At 37.5% G+C, this 17,027-nt stretch overlaps 1 protein-coding gene across 1 annotated transcript in view; it reads left to right on the plus strand.

Moving 5' to 3' along the window:
- Positions 1-15,346: 15,346 nt before the first annotated feature.
- Positions 15,347-17,027, plus strand: part of LOC119002133 (pregnancy zone protein-like) — a 42,724-nt gene continuing 41,043 nt past the window's right edge. Inside the window, exon 1 of the mRNA XM_037067802.1 lies at positions 15,347-15,501. Within this exon, the coding sequence (XP_036923697.1) occupies positions 15,419-15,501 (83 nt within the window). The 5' untranslated portion in view covers positions 15,347-15,418. The remainder of the gene's footprint in view (positions 15,502-17,027) is intronic.

Below are 17,027 nucleotides of genomic sequence, written 5' to 3' on the forward strand. Positions count from 1 at the left end.
CCTCCTCATTTAATTTCATCAATTTTGTCTTCTTTCTCTTTTATTTGGTCTGTTTCTTTTCTTTTATTTTTTCTTCCATCGTCACTTAAAGACTTTTCTCTCTTTCCCATAATATACATATTTTGCTTCTCACTTTCTGTAAACTTGTTAATATTTTTGGTTCCAATTTTTTCCCAAACATTCTGGGAGACCTCTGCTGCATTGTTCCTGAAAATGTTGTTTTACTTGTCTTGCATATTTTCCTAAAGAAAGGAAACTTTTCCTATAAGTTTATCACTTATAATAACCAAGTGATAGAAACAGCCCAAGTGTCTATCAGATAAGCGGATTAAAAAACTGTGGTACATTTACACAACAGAATGCTACACAACAGAAAGAAAGAAGGAGCTCCTCACCTTCATGACAGCATGAATGGAACTGCAGGCTATTATGCTAAGTGAAAGAAGACAGTGGGCAAATGACAAATACCATATGATCTCACTTACAAATAGAATCTAACGAACAAAATAAGCTAATGAGAAAAATAGAACCAGAGACGTGGAAACATAGGACAGACTAACAGCTACAGAGGGGAGGTGAGAAGCAGGGAACGGTGGAAGGAAGGAGAAGGGATCAGTCAAAGAACGTGTATGAATGGTCCACGGAATGGCCCATGAAAGGGATTAACTGTGAGAGAGAAGGGTGGGCTGGGTGGAGCAGGGCAAAAGGGAAAAAAATGGGACAACTGTAATAGAATAAACAATAAAAATTGGAACATAAAAAATAATAAACTTAAACCTGAATAACGAAGAAAAAAAGCAAATTTGGGCAGGGTGAATCCTTTGTGGCTCCTGTTGTTCAATGTTTGTTTGAACCTAAGCTCACAGTTGCTCATCAAGCCACATAAACATTGCAAAGAGACACAAAAGGGTATTGGGAAGTGAGAATGATTCCGTGACTACGGGGCAGATAGGGAAACAGTATTCACATAGCTCCTCATTTTTTAAAATTATTTCATGCAGCGTTTTCAGATATCTTTCCCTTTTTTCATGGAGCAGGGGCATATTCATTAGATACCTTTAATTTTATTTACTAATAATCCTATTATTTTAAGAGTTAGAAAATTGTATTACTTTAATGTTTGTTTTTAAATCACTGAAAAATTGTCATGTTTGTGTACTCTCTGGTTAGCAGAACTTTGGGAAATTTCAGGTATTACAACTAACTATCTTTTACTTCTTCAGTGTTACTAAGTTGAGAAAAATTGTTTCAAGGACACCTCTTCTGACAAAAATAGATGTAGATTTTCAGAGATGACTCTGGCTCACAAATTGCTGTTGGCCTTGCCTCTTTTCTAGAACCGTGGTGGGTTTTCCTTACTATCTTCTCTGTTCTTGGCTCATTCACTCCATCTTGGTCACTCTCAGAATGCAAAAATTTCTTTTTCACCTCTTGGTCACCTCAAGTGTGACTCTTCATGAACAAAAAGCCCTAAGGGGAAAATCTCAAATGTCATTTTTTTCCTTAGTCAGTGATATTAGAGATCAAGACCGATGCATGCAGGAATATATATACACATGACCGACTTAATTGATAGAGGCTAGAAACCTGAAATGGATTCAGATAAAAACCAGAAGCCCAGAACAAAATGCATTGTCTCTCACATTCCATCTAGACCCTTTTACCCCAGCCCAAATGTCCTTCAAAACCTCTTGTAGAGAGAGCTAAACTGGGTGAAATAGCTTCAGGAACATCAGTCACTCCTGCCGTTTCTTTGCCTCCATTTGCTGCCATCCCCAGTAACATTTGACTATCTTCTTGAATTTCATGGTTTGGTAAAAACTTTTCCAAAAATTAACAGGCAAGGACAAATTTTCCTGGCAAGAGGGAAAAAAATTGCTGAAAACTGGAGACTTCTAAATAAGTATATTTCACCAAAGAATATATCTCTTACTCAACGTGCAATAATTCCCCCTCCCCGTGATGAATTAGAGCTATGGTACCAGTGGGGTGGAATGGGGAACAAAGGAGTAAAACAAAAAGAGGAAGAAGAACCAACAAACAATTACACTTTTTAAAAGAGAAAGAGAAAGATTGCCGGGCACAACCTGAGAGAGATGAAAGGCACAGCAATCCAGGTCTTAGAATGAAACAAATGCAGCAAGGGTTTAAATTCACACGTGGCTAAAATCTCTTTATTTATTTATTTATTTATTTATTTATATTTATTGTTCAATTAAAGTTGTCTGAAAACTCTTAAAATCAAAAGATACACACTTGTCTTCACTTTGATTCTTAACTTTTTCCTTAACCAGAATAGAAAAATGTTGAAAAAGTCAGAACTCAAATATTAAGAATTCTAAAAACAACAGCTAAAACAATAATAACCACAAATTCTGAAGAGAGGGACAATGTTGTGAAAAGCAAACTCTCACAGAAGATAGCTCCTCCTTCATGTGGGTTTAAATAAATGCCCCGTGAATGATTCTGGAAAATGAAATTCAGGACACTTTGGTGGGTTTTTGAGCATAAGGTTGCCATTCAGATTTATTGGCATGGTAGATAACTAAATCTGGTACTTGCGTGAGACTCTTTTTTTGCTAAATACTGTTGCTCAGAAGATAAAGTAAAACTAAGTATACAGTTATCCCCACAGATTTAACAGTGTGGTGATGGTGCAGGGCCCAGGTAGGGGGGTATAAATGTTCATGGAAAATGCAATCAAAAATAAACTGCTTAAAGTAAAAAGCAAAAATAAATAAATAAATGTTATCCAGTAATTTTTAGTTGGAATATAGACAAATGGCTAGGTCATAGCAGTTCAGCTGGAGAGTTTTATAGTCTGTCTTTCCCTCAATTCTTCAGTAGCCTTGGTGCCCAGTATTGGGCTCATGATAAATCCAAAATGGCTGCAGTAAACTCCTGCTTCATCCTTACAGTACTATAGTCCTCACAAGTCCATTTACAGTTACACTCATACAGATATGAGGTAGCAAAGAAATCCATGCAACTAATATTTTCTTCCTGCAATATTTCTTTTATCTAAAGCTTGCCCTGAACATAGTTACGAGCACTTTTATCATCCAATGTGAATTTTCTGTTGGCATCTCATGGATGCTTGTTTGCCCCTAAAAGAATTATACAACCTTGATAACAGCTTTCTGCTAATCCAACTTACCTCTTGTTGTTGGGGTATAGGGTAACTTACCTAGGATGGCAAGCATTCTATTTCCGAAATTGAGGAAAGGAGACTTCCACCAGGAGGATGTGCTTTTTAAGGGCAGCAAATTAAAGCAATGCAAATGGAGAGATTAAATCAGATGTAATCAAGTAATTTAAATCAGGCATGCTCGACTCATATAGCCCTGATAGTCCAATGAAAGTTTCAGACTCCTAAAAATTTCATGTGAGTACATAAATTTTCTAGAGGCTTATATAATTCCTAAAGCTAATTTGTGAAACAAATGTTTAAAATCCCTGGATAATTGATTTGCCCTAGAGAACCTAGTGTCTACACCCAGTCATGTTTATCCTGCACCAAAAATTTAGGAAGGTCTATAGTGGTGCAGAAGAAGATTGAGGGGTTAGCCAAAAAAAGAGGTCTTCCATTTAAACTCTGTTTTTTGCTTCTAGAATTTGAATTTGAAAAATAGAATATAAATTTTACTCCCTTCCTTTCCCTCACTCTATACATTAGGAACTGCTGGTATTTGGAAGATTCATTAATCTTAGCATCTTATTCTCAACCTTTAAGCTACAATGAGAAATTACTAGTATGTATTTTTATTAAACCTTAAAACTTTTTTATGTGCATTTGGTGCATTTTTCTAGAGCTACGCAAGAACGACAAACCTGTACTCACATCACAATGTGATCTTGATATGAACTTTTTAAAATTTTCAGATGGCACAATTTGGTATAATGGTTGCTAATAATTATACCCGATAGTAGTAAGCACTCAGTGATTATTTGTTGAGAATCAGGTGCCCTCGAGACACGACACCACTTCTCATTGAGAAGTTGATAGAGAACAAAGGTTTAAGGTGAAGATGTTAGCTATCTATGTGAACATTTAAGGGAAAAGAAGTATTGGGAAAGGAAACAGAAAGCATAATGTCTTTAAGGCAGGAAGTTTCCCCAGCACTGCAGTAAAGCAAGGAGTTCAGTGTGGCTAAAACAAAGTAAAGGGGTGAGCAGATTGGTGGTATGGGGAGTGGAAATCATTGTGGGGAGAGCAGACAAACTTTCCACTGATGACTCCGAGGAAGAACATTAAGCTGGATAGAACATTATTTTGCCACTAAGGCAATTTTTAGTGGTGTATCTGAAGAAAATATTACTGCAGCCTGAACAACTCAGTTGAAAAGCCTGCTGTCCTGCTCTCTTAATCAGCATGGTAATATCAAAGATGAGTCTTTCTAATAAAACAAGAAATTGAACATTCCTTGCATTCTTTTCTATCATTGTCCCGACTCTCAGTATTTGTTCCAGGAATTTTTTAAAAAATGAAGATGTGTTTCCTCAAGTCCCAGAATTTTCTAGCCTGCTCTCTACCAGGCCAAGTACTGAAAAGGAGAAAACATATACAGAAAATCAGCAAGTTATCATGAAAGACAAATTATCAAAACTAGAATTTCTTCTTCTTTTACTTATTAAAAACATTACTATAAATATCTCATGTTAATATGAACTTTAATTTCATTCTATACATGTTAATGATTCTAACTCTACCTCCCCCAATGTACACAGAGGTGGCACGGACACATTCATTCTTCCCACTCTCAGTTGCTCAATTCTCTGTAAACATATTTTTCTTTGGAAGTACCACTGGTTTAGAAATATGTTCAAAGGTAATGACGTCTTTCATAGTTTTTTTAAATAGCCTTATTTTGAATTTTTTTCAATTTTTCATTGTATAAGAATTATCAGCAATTATAAAGTCAAGTTTTTCCACATTTCATTATTCCCCAGTCTTTGTAAACACTATTATTAAAGTCAGAATATAGATTTTGGTGGGGGTTTTTTCCATATAGCAGTAAGTAAAGCTTTTGATGTTGTGAAAAATCTTCATGTTTATCACTTTTGATAGATTTGTAATATTTTACCAAGGCAATATACATGTATCTTCATTGTAATGAAACATTTCCACTCATCTAAAATTTTACTAGTATTAAATTTTGCTTTAGTAATGATTTGGCATGTTCATTTTTATTCATTGTGTAGGAATTTCTTTACTGAGTCCATTTTACTTGGTGCTCAAAACCATGGATCGCACACATCAGTTACGTATAGCAAATATCTCCCCCACAAAGAAGAGTTTCTAAGTTAAAAATCAATAATAACTGGCATTTGTATAACACTCACTTAAGGCCAGCTACTTTCTATGTGCTCTACATATGTTAGTGAATGTAATCCAATGACAGAATTATTATTAAGCCAACTTAACAGAAGAGCAAGTGAAAGCACCAAGAATTTATGTAATTTGCCCAATGACACAGTAAGTGAGGGACCTGGAATTCTACCCCAGGCAGTTTGACAGCTGAGTGTTCTCTTAACCACCAGGTTGCGCTGCTTGGGGCAGGTAAAATACCCCCTATTGTGTTTCAGATTGCTTCTTTTTCCAGGTGCTTTTCTTTGTCTTATAAACATTACCCAGATAAGATGCTAATTATTTTATTGATTCTTTCATTCAACAAATATTTATTGAGTGCTTATTAGACAACTGACATTTTGCTACTACATTTTCATTTTCATGTGAGTTAAGTTGTTATCTACTATTAAAAGTTGGAATGCTGTGAAATTGATCTTTGTCTTTGACATGTGGCTAAAATCTGCCATCTAGGTTTATCCTTGGTCACAATCTATTTTGACATAATTTTTAGTATCTCTGAAATTGTGCATGATCAATAATTCTACAATCTTTGTAGGTAATGATTATCTGAAATCACTATAATAATGTTGGTAATATAATCAAGGCATGATGTAGATTAATCTTAATGTGTGAATATTCACTTATTGTTACAGATGTTTGCACAAATTCCCTTACAACATTGTAAGTTCATTGCAGGCCTTATATATCCCTCTGTCCTAAATATACTTTTGGTATTTAAAAAAGTGTGACATTAGACGGGCTAAAGATAGTTTATTCAATAAATAATGTTGGGAAAATTGGACAGATACTTGCAGAAAAATGAAAATAGACCACTTTTTTTACACCACAACAAAAATAAATCCAAAATGGATCAAACACTTAAATGTTAGACCCCAAACCATAAAAATTCTAGAATAAAACACAAGCAGCAAAATCTTGGACATTATTTGTAGAAATTTTTTATCAGCTATATCTCCTCAGGCAAGGGAAACAAAAGAAAAACAATAAACAAGTGGCCTACATCAAACTAAAAAGTTTTGGCACAGCAAAGGAAACCATCAACAAAATAAAAGACAACCGATGAAATAGAAGAACATATTTGCTAGCATATCTGATAAGGGGTTACTATCCAAAATTTATAAAGAACTTACAAATTCAACACCAAAAAAAAAATTTAAAAAATGGCAAAGGACCTGAGTAGACACTGCTCCAAAGAGGACATATTGATGGCCAATAGACATATGAAAAGATGCTCAACGTCAATCTTCAGATGAATGCAAATTAAAACAGCAGTGAGCTATCACCTAACACCTCTCAGAATGGCTATCATCAATAAATCAACAAACAACAAGTGTTGGTGAGGATGTGAAAAAAGGGAACCCTTTTGCACTGTTGGTGGGAATGTACACTGGTACAACACTTGGAAAGCAATATGGGAATATCTCAAAAAATTAAAAATGGATCTGCCTTTTGACCCAGAGATCCCACTTCTGGGAATATATCCAATGGAACTCAAAACACTAATTCAAAAAAACATAAGCACCCTATGTTCACTGCAGCATTACTTACAATCATCAAGATACAGAAGCAGCCCAGGTATCCATCAATAGATGAGTGGATAAAACAAGTATGGAACATTTACCCATTTGAATTCTACTCAGCCATGAAAAAGAAGAAAATTTTACTCTGTGACAGTATGGATGGACCTGGAGAACATTATGCAAAGTGAAATAAGCCAGTCAGAGAAAGGCAAATACCATATGACTTCACTTTTATGTGAACTCTAAAGAAAAAACTGTACTAACAAAGCAAAAAAAACAGAGACAGAATCACAGATGGAGAACAGATGACTAGTTCTAACAGAAGGGGGAGATTAGAGGGTAGAAGAATTGAGCAAAAAAGAATAACTACTCATGGACATGAACAAGGGGGTATTGATGGCTGGGAGGAGAGGAGAATAAGGGGACTAAATGGTAGTGGAAATGTAATAAAGATTATATATATATGTATATCTTTAAAGTACGGCATTAGAAATGGGTACTCTTGGCCCATTTTGGAATATTCTGCATTTATGTATGTTGTAGGGGTGGATAGCAGAATAACAATTATCATTTAAATTACCTTCCAGATTGCTAGAGACACATCTCCATGGGGACCATATGTGACTCCCTGGTGTGCCCTTATTTGTAGTTCCAGATGTGAGAGGAACTCTAAGATGAGGGTGGACGGGGAGCTGGTGCAAGGCCATAGGGAAGTCTGATGACATGGGATGTTCCATATTCTTGCTGTTTCAGCCATCTTCCTTCTAACTAGGTATCTAGGAATCATTAACACAATGGTAGAAGAGTTTGAAGCCATTGAAAGAAAACCCAAAACAACCTACCTATTTCCTTGAGATAGTGGAGCAAGGTGTAAGCTCAAACACTAAGTGGTATGGGGGGATCTCTGGATAAACCACCCCCTCAGATCCTAATACCATTAGCCTTCCATGAATATGGTTTCCCTTCCTGGCACTACCACTGCTAATGCCCAATGTCCCCTTTCACTTCAGCCTTAGTGTATTGTTCTTCAGTCTTTTCTTGAAATATCTTAATTGCTTTCCCTTAGGAGCTGTCAGCAAAAAACAAAAAGTCCTACGCTTAATGGAAGAAGGATTTCGTACCCTCTGAGCCGCCTCATTTCTGCCATTCAAACTCTAGGCCAGATCTTTCACAGAGATCTCTGCCTTTCATTCACAAGGAACTAGGTTTGGTCTTCACAAGCCAGTTTTTCTTGTGAATTGCTTCCTTTTTTTCACATTAGCCATAAGTCTAGGCCTTTGTTCTTCAACAAGGATGTAGACAGTTCCCTTCACAAGCTACGCTCTTTCTATCAAAAAAAACTTCTGCCAGGCCCACTTGTTGGGGTTATTCAAATCCTTCAGATGTTTTACTTTATTTGTGTCAGTGGGAAGAAAAGATGTTTAAGAACCTTGGGTGGTTAGGTTTGAATTATTTAATATCTAAAGAGCCATTCTAAAATACCAACTTTATTTAAGTGACTATTGACTCTGGTCTGCTTCTGACACCTTTGTAGAAAAAAGTCAGTTGCTCAAGTACACCTAAGGGAAAGAAAAGTTTGCATAGGCCACCTTTTATAAAGTTTTACCGAGCCTCTGGACTAGATTCACAGTTTTCAGAGTTTGAGACTTTAGGCCAGGAAATTAAGTGGTTTGGCAGCAAAGTCTCAACTGGGGCCAACTCTATGATATTTGCCAGCAAAGAAATGGGCTGACAAGAGTCATGTTGCTTTAATCTTCCAGGCAAAATTCCTTCCATGGCACATTGAGGGCATCTGACCACAGTTTTGTCAACCCAACAGTTGTCCCCTCTCAATCGCCCTGCTGACTTCAGAGCCAAGAAACACTCATTCTTTGCAACTCTATCAAGTAATGTATTTCTCCATTCTTCAAATTGTTGTTTATAAGAAAGTTATATGGAATTCAGAGCACTTTTCCTCTTTAAAACAATGTCATAAATAGGGATGAGCTTTTAAGCCCAAACACAGTGACTGGCTTACCCGAAATTTTCTAATGATAGAAGTGAACTACTACTTATAACTATGCTGAGGTTTTTTGTTTTTGTTTTTGTCTTTCAATATACAAGATAAATTTATAAATTCCAAACTGGATTGTCAAGAACTCTGACATTTATTTCAGTGCTAGCCCTTGTGGCTTTACCACCCCCTCTCCTTGTCAGCCAATTAGAAGAAGAGCTCTCTGGCTCTGTCCACTGGCAGGAGTTCTGGCGTGTAGACAGGGAAACCAAAGGTGGGAAGAGAGGCCGGGAGGAAGGAGGAAACCATAACTTCTGGGCAGCAATGGCAAAACTCCCTGCCTTAGCTTCCCATTCATCTTTCCCCCAACCCTTTTCCCCCTCACTGAGGCTGTAGGAATGGCTTTAAAATGCACTCTATACATCGGGGAATGCTGGTATTCAGAAGACTCATTAATCTTAGCATCCTACTCTCAAACTTTAAGCTGTGTTGAGAAATTTCTATATTTTTATTAAGCCTTAAAACTTTTTGTGTGCATTTGGTTCATGTTTCTAGCGCTGTACAAAAACAACAAACCTGTATCACATTACAATGTCATTTTGATAGGAACATTTTTTGTTGTCATGAGGCAGAATTATGTACAATCATTGAGTTACACTTAGTAATTATTTTTAAAAAAAGATTAAAGCAGGGACTTCCAGCCAAAATGGAGGCATAGGCAGACACACTGTACCTTCTCCCACAACCAAAATAAGGACAACAACAATTTAGAAACAAAAGAACAGCCAGAATTAACAGGAAATTGAACTGTGTGGAAGTCAGACAACCAAGAAGATAAAATAGACACATTTATCCAGACCTGCAGGCGGGGCAGTGTCAGGAAGCCAGGTGGAGAAGGATCGAGGCACAAAAAGATGTGGCACCANCATTTTGATAGGAACATTTTTAAAAATTTTATACACTGCTACTTTGCTAAATTCATTCATTAGTTCTAATAATTCTTTGTTTTTGTTTTTGTTTTTAATATAATTTTTATTTAATTCTTGTTCAAGTACAGGTTTCTGTCTTATATTCCCATTTTTTGTTGTCATGAGGCAGAATTATGTACAATCATTGAATTACACTTAGTAATTATTTTTTAAAAAAAGATTAAAGCAGGAACTTCCAGCCAAAATGGAGGCATAGGCAGACACACTGTGCCTTCTCCCACAACCAAAATAAGGACAACAACAATTTAGAAACAAAAGAACAGCCAGAATTAACAGGAAATTGAACTGTGTGGAAGTCAGACAACCAAGAAGATAAAATAAACACATTTATCCAGACCTGCAGGCGGGGCAGTGTCAGGAAGCCAGGTGGAGAAGGATCGAGGCACAAAAAGGTGTGGCACCAGGTCCACAAGGCACCCTGGGCGCACAAGACGGCAATGGGTGGAGCTTGGGCGTGCAGGTGGTAGCTGGTAGACCCTGGGCACGAGGTGGCAATGGGCAAACCCAATGAGGTGGCGATTGTGTAGCAAGGCACTGCTCACAAGGCTGCTGGCTGACTGGGTGGTCCCACATTCGCTTGCAGATAAACCAGGCAAAATTGGGTAGTGAGACAGACCAAGCAACCCAGGGCTCCAGCGCTGAGAAATAAAGCCTAAAAGCACGAATTGAAAACACCTGTGGGGGTTGAGGTGCCAGGAGAGACTTCCAGCCTCACAGGAGAGTTCATTGGAGAGACCCACAGGGTCCTAGAACATATACAAGCCCACCCACATGGGAATTAGCACCAGAAGGGCCCAGTTTGCTTGGGGGATGCAGCAGAGGGACTGAAATCCAACAGAGAGAGGAGCAAGTGCCATTGTTCCCTCTTGGACCCCACTCCCACATACAGCGTCACAAACCAGCAACATGGGTTGCCCTGCCCTGGTGAATACCCAAGGCTCTGCCCCTCAGACGTAACAGGTGAAACAAGGCAAAAAAAAAAAAGGCCCAAACAGAAGAACAGATCAAAGCTCCACAGCAAATACAACTAGGTGATGAAGAAGAGATAGCCAACCTATCAGATGCACAGTTCAAAGCACTGCTGATTAGGATGCTCACAGAACTGCTTGATTTTAGTCATAAATTAGATTAAAAAATGAAGGCTACACTAAATGAAACGAGGAAAAATGCACAAGGAACCAATCGTGATGGAAACAAAGCTGGGACTGAAATCAATGGAGTGGACAAGAAGGAAGGAAGAAACAACCAAACAGAAAAGAATGAAAAAAACAAGAATTCAAAAAAATTAGGAGAGGCTTAAGAACCTCCAGGACATCTTTAAACGTTCCAACATCCAAATTATAGGAGTACCAGAAGGGGAAGAGGAAGAGAAACAAGTGGAAAACATATTTGAACAAATAATAAAGGAGAACTTCCCCAGTCTGGCAAAGGAAATAGACTTCCAGGAAATCCAGGAAGCTCAGAGAGTCCCAAAGAAGATGGACCCAAGGAGGAACACACCAAGGCACATCAGAATTACATTACCCAAGATTAAAATGAAGGAGAGAATTTTAGAAACAGCAAGAGATAAGGGGACAGTCACCTACAAAGGAGTTCCCAGAAGACTGTCAGCTGATTTCTCAAAAGAGACCTTATAGGCAAGAAGGGGCTGGAAAGAAGTATTCCAAGTCATGAAATCCAAAGACCTACATCCAAGATTGCTCTATCCACCAAAGCTTTCATTTAGAATGGAAGGGCAGATAAAGTGCTTCTGAGATACGGTCAAATTCAAGGAGTTTGTCATCACCAAGCCCTTACTATATGAAATGTTAAAAGGACTTATCTAAGAAAAAGAAGATAAAAAAAACATGTATAGTAAAATGACAGCAAACTCACAGTTATTAACAACCACACCTGAAAAAAAACCCAAAAACAAACTGAGCAAACTAGAACGTGAACAGAACCACAGAAATGGAGATCACATGGAGGGTTAGCAACAGGGCAGTGGGATGGGAAGAGAGGGGAAAATGGTACAGAAAATAAGTAGCACAGATGGTAGATAGAAAATAGACATGGGGAGGGCAAGAGTACTGTGAGAAATGTAGAAGCTAAAGAACTTATGACACAGACACGAACTAAAGGCAGGGAATGTGGGTGGGAGAGGGTGTGCAGGATGAAAGGGAATGAAGTGAAGAAAATGGGACAACTGTAACAGTATAATCAATAAAATGTATTAAAAATAACAATAATAAAATAAAAAAGATTAAAGCAGAACATGGATTGAAATATTGAAGTACAAGTCTCATTTTATCTAGGAAATGAACATCCAGCAAGATTCTCTACCTCATCTTAAAACTCAAAAGTGGGGTAATTGTCACAGGGGAGATGTATTTATGAGTTTATTAAAATTGAAAATGAAATGATATTTTTCCTATCAAAAATAAGTTTAAATGACTGATTATTTTGACAATTAGATTTTCAAATTAGCTTACTGGTGGATGTTTTTTAGAAATTAATTTAGCTATGTACATAAGTCATAGTTTAGATAATATGAAAGAATTTTATGATATTTCATATTAATAAGAGAATAATTAAATCAATAATATTCTGATTTTCCCAAGTTTCTTAAGTATGTTAAATGGCTTTTTACTTCTTTTATTTTTCAATCAGAGTTTATTTTCAATATGACTTTGTATTACTTCCAGGTGTACAGCATAAAGTTGTCCCCCTGATATTGCCAGTACCCACCTGGAAACATACATAGTTATTAGAATATTATTTACTGTTTTTTCTGTGCTGTACTTTACACACCTTTAACTATTTTGTAACTTCCTATTTGTACTTCTTAATCCCTTCATTTTTTTCCACCCAATCTCCTAATCTCCCTCCCCTCTGGCAACTACCAGCTTGTTCTTTGTATCTACCAGTGAGTCTGTTTCTATTTTGTTTGTTTGTTTATTTTGCTCTTTATATTCTACATATAAGTAAAATTATATGATTTTGTCATTGACTTATTTCACTTAACATAGTACCCTCTAGGTCCATCCATGCTGTTGCAAATGGTAAGATGGCATTATTTTTATGGCCAAGTAATATTCCACTGAGTATATGTACCACAGTTTTTTTTTTTTTATTGTTGTGCCACAGTTTTTTATCCACTTATCTACTGGTGAGCACTTAATTGGCTCCCACACCTTGGCTATTGCAAATGATGCTCCAATGAACATACAGGTATTTCAATGCTTCACTTTCAACAAAATTCACAAAGATGTATTTGATTTATCAGCTGATAGATAATTAAAATTATTTTTGAATGATGATTCTAATATGATTTTGCCTTATAACTTAGATGCCTAAATAATTAAATGATACATAATAGTGGATCTCTTCCTGTGTTCCTACTCTTTGCTACTCATAAAATAGTGTTGTTGTCTCATAACTTTATATTTTTACTACTCTCATAATACATGCTCACTGTGGTAAATCAGAAAATGCAGTTAAAAAGTAATTTCACTCTCCAGAGGTAACCACATTATTATTTAAGCAAATTTTCTCAGATTTTTGCAGGCAAAAATATGTAAATGCAATAAAATATATATTACATCATACACAGTTGCTGTATCTTATTTTCACTTTAATATTTTCACCTCTTTATCTACACACACACGAGAAATATGTAATATATTTTTGTAATTCATACTATTTCACTGTAATATTTTACTATTTCATGAGAAATATGTAATATATTTTTGTAATTCATACTATTTCACTGAGTGATTAACCAAAATCAACTTCTTCGTAATGGAAATTTAGGATGTTTTCAACTCACGAAAACTGGACAATCACCCTCCTATGCATATCTTTATGCAGTTAACCTTTCCTTTATTTTAACTAAGATTGACCTGACCATCATTTCGACTTTTAATTGATTTACTCCCAACTGCCTATTCCTACCCAGGGAACATGTATATACACATATATAAATGACTTTAAATACACCTTTACTTCTGTACATCCCTTACACCATCACTTCCATTCACAATCACATTCAGATTCACGCAGAAATCCAGTAACCCTACAGGTTCACATTCGCACTTGTCTCTGTCGCCCAAAGAGGGGGAGGCTGGGATGGGGGTAGAGGGGAGTGGAGAAGGGAGTGGGGAAGGAAAGGAGTTCCGAAAGCCTGGGAGGAATGAAAGTCATGTCAGGATTTGTCAGGGACACAAGAAACTAGTAATGGGGTTATGAGGGCGGCATCTCCACCCTTTTCCCATAACACCCTCAGTTATGGGAAAAGAAAACGGTATTACAGCCATCAGCTAGGAAAGATACGGTGCTGAGACCGGGAGGTTGGCGGTGATGTTTGTGCCCCGAGAGTACGATGCGGGCAGGAGGAGGAGCCACATCATAACCTTGCACAGCCCAGGCTGGCGCCATGAGAAAATGGCCTCTGGGAGGTCTTGACGGGGAAGAGAATACTAGATGGAAGAGAAAAGCCAGGGTGTTGAAGAGAGACAGGATTTGATCTCCATGAGCCACTTTGCTCAAACGGCCAATCAGTGCACATGCTGCTGCTACCCAGCATCTCTCTATGACTCAAAGCAAATACTGACTCAACCAGCAGATATTTATCCTGCACTCATTTATTTTCAGAAATGCGCTCTAATAATGTCTGCAGCATCACAGTCCTTCTCCGTTATCACACTATGTCCAGTGCCATCCCAACCCCTAAGAAGCATCCACATACCCACCGCTAGTTCCCCGTGTCTCTAAATCCTACCATCACTGTCTCCGACTGAACTCGCTCCCTGCCACTCACGTTCACCCTCCACGTATCCGCGTGAGGGTTCCCCTCTCTCTCCACTTCTGTATCCGCGTCTCTGTGAAATGGTGATAAAACATCATGGGCCTCATCGCACTGCCGTGAGGGTTAAGTGAATGACAACACGTGAAAGGACTTAGAACCTTGAGATACTGTGAAAGCTCAAAAATGCTAATTTTATTACAGTTATTTCCTCATTTATAAACAAAATTGCATATCCCTGATGCTTTCATTCCTCATCCCTTCCTTGACCCAAATTCTGAGAAGCCAGTTTCCTTCTGCCTGACAAACAGCACCAAGTGACTGATTTCAGTGGCTATCTCCACGACTGAGACCTGCTTGGACGGCTCCTCCTCCAGTGCCCAGGTGTGTATTTAATTTAATAATTCTTATTTTAAAAAAAGAAAGAGAAACCAAAATGACTGATTTCATCAAATTATGCAATGTATTTCATTTTGCCTTAAAAATATTTAAACTAAAGATTAATCACCAGAGCCAGTGTAGCCTCAAAGCACTATTTTTCAAATTTCTAGAAAATTTTGAGGAAGAAGGTGAAAGAATATTGATAGTTGTGGAAATTGATTTTTTTATACTGGAAGCAGTTAATATGTTACAAAAATAAATGGTTACCAATTTACTTTCCTTGAGCGTCAGGTAAAATAAAAACCAGTGATTCTGGAACAGCAGCAGAGTTCACGGAATCAAGGGCTCAGACTCCCTTGGTTTCCTTTTCCTGTCCACACCATGAGGGGAAGTGATTTGCCCAATCCAGTCTTAATTCTTTTTCTCCTGCTTCTTCCCAGAGATGCCTCAGCTACTGCAAAACCGTAAGCAATATTTCCAGAACAATCTATTGTCCTTCTTTTTCCCATTTTGTTATCTGCTTCTTAATGTCTGTCTTTTTATTTATTTTCTGATTCCCTGTGAAGTAATCTGTTGTCAGAAGGGCTTGGAAGGGTCACTAAGCTGTTATGACAATCCACTTAAATGTGGAATCTAATTAACGAGATAAACAAACAAGCTAGAAACAGATTTATAGATACAGAGAACTGACTGACACCTGTCAGAAGACAGGAAGATTTCCGGGCTAGGCAAAAAGGTGAAGAAAATTTTTAAAATCTCACAGACATGAGTATGATGATTACCAGAGATAAAAGGAGGGAGTAGATAGAAGTAATGGAGGAATAAATGGTGATGGAAGGAGACTTGACCTGGGGTGGTAAACACACAATACCATATGCAGATGGTGTATTATAGAATTGTACACTTGAAGCCTATAGAATTTTATTAATCAATGTCACCCCAATAAATTCAATATAAGTTTTTTTCAAAGCTCTTATTGCACATGTGGAAAAAGTATGCTCTAATTCTAGAAAACTTAGGCAAAGGGCAGTAACATTTATGAAATATTCACCAAATAAAAATTTAAAATTTTTTAAAAACTAAAAATTAAAAACTATAGAATTCTACAGCACTCATAAAATATAGAAAACATAGAATTCTGAACTATTCAACCCCCCCCCAAAATAAATTTAATATTGGCTCATGAAAAAGGCTGCAGGGTCATGGTCGTTGTGAAGTGACTTGATCATTTGCCTCAAGTCAGGGCTTGAGAAAATGGATACAAACCTACACACAAGCCAGGATTTGTGTATCAGTTCACTCAACCCTCCAGCAAAACTTTCGTGGCTAGCATTAGATCTTGGTACTAACAAAGACTGACAAAATGTGGATCCTGTCCTCTATACCTCACAGGAGAGATAAGAGGGTTGGACAGAATGAAATGCAGTGCAAAACCAGAAACAGGCATTGCGGATTCTGTGAGAATACTTACAAAAGAAACTTAACTCCTTATGGAACCTGGTATAAAGGAAAGGACATCACTGAAGCCTGCATAGAGACAATTGTTTTCAAGATAAGTTTTATGAAACAAATAGAAGTTTTACAGATAGACAAGGGGCCCCCAGTGTATGTTCACAATAAAGTCTTTCCTATAAGTCAGCTGGGCAACTGCTGGGCTAGTTGCCTGCCGAGCAACCCAACACCAAGGAAGAGGCAAGAGTCACACAAGGTAATTATGCTATTCACTCAGCTTTTATTGACTGCAGGTTCACTCAAAGTAGAACATCAGCATACATCAATACCCTACTCACACCCTAACAATCTAAAAGGAATATAACGTACACACACAGCAGTCAATGTATAATATACACAGAAGCCAAGAGTCTCAATCAGCAGGAGTGGGAGGCAGTACGGTGGACAAGGAATCCATCAGTGTCTTGCAAGGAAGGATCTCTGGAGCCAGGTAGGCAGCAGGGCTGATAAAGTCTTCAGTCCATCAGGGCAGAACCTC

Source organism: Sturnira hondurensis, unplaced genomic scaffold, assembly GCF_014824575.4.
Source record: "Sturnira hondurensis isolate 20B ecotype Veracruz unplaced genomic scaffold, ASM1482457v3 Scaffold0017436, whole genome shotgun sequence".
NCBI classification, from domain to species: domain Eukaryota; kingdom Metazoa; phylum Chordata; class Mammalia; order Chiroptera; family Phyllostomidae; genus Sturnira; species Sturnira hondurensis.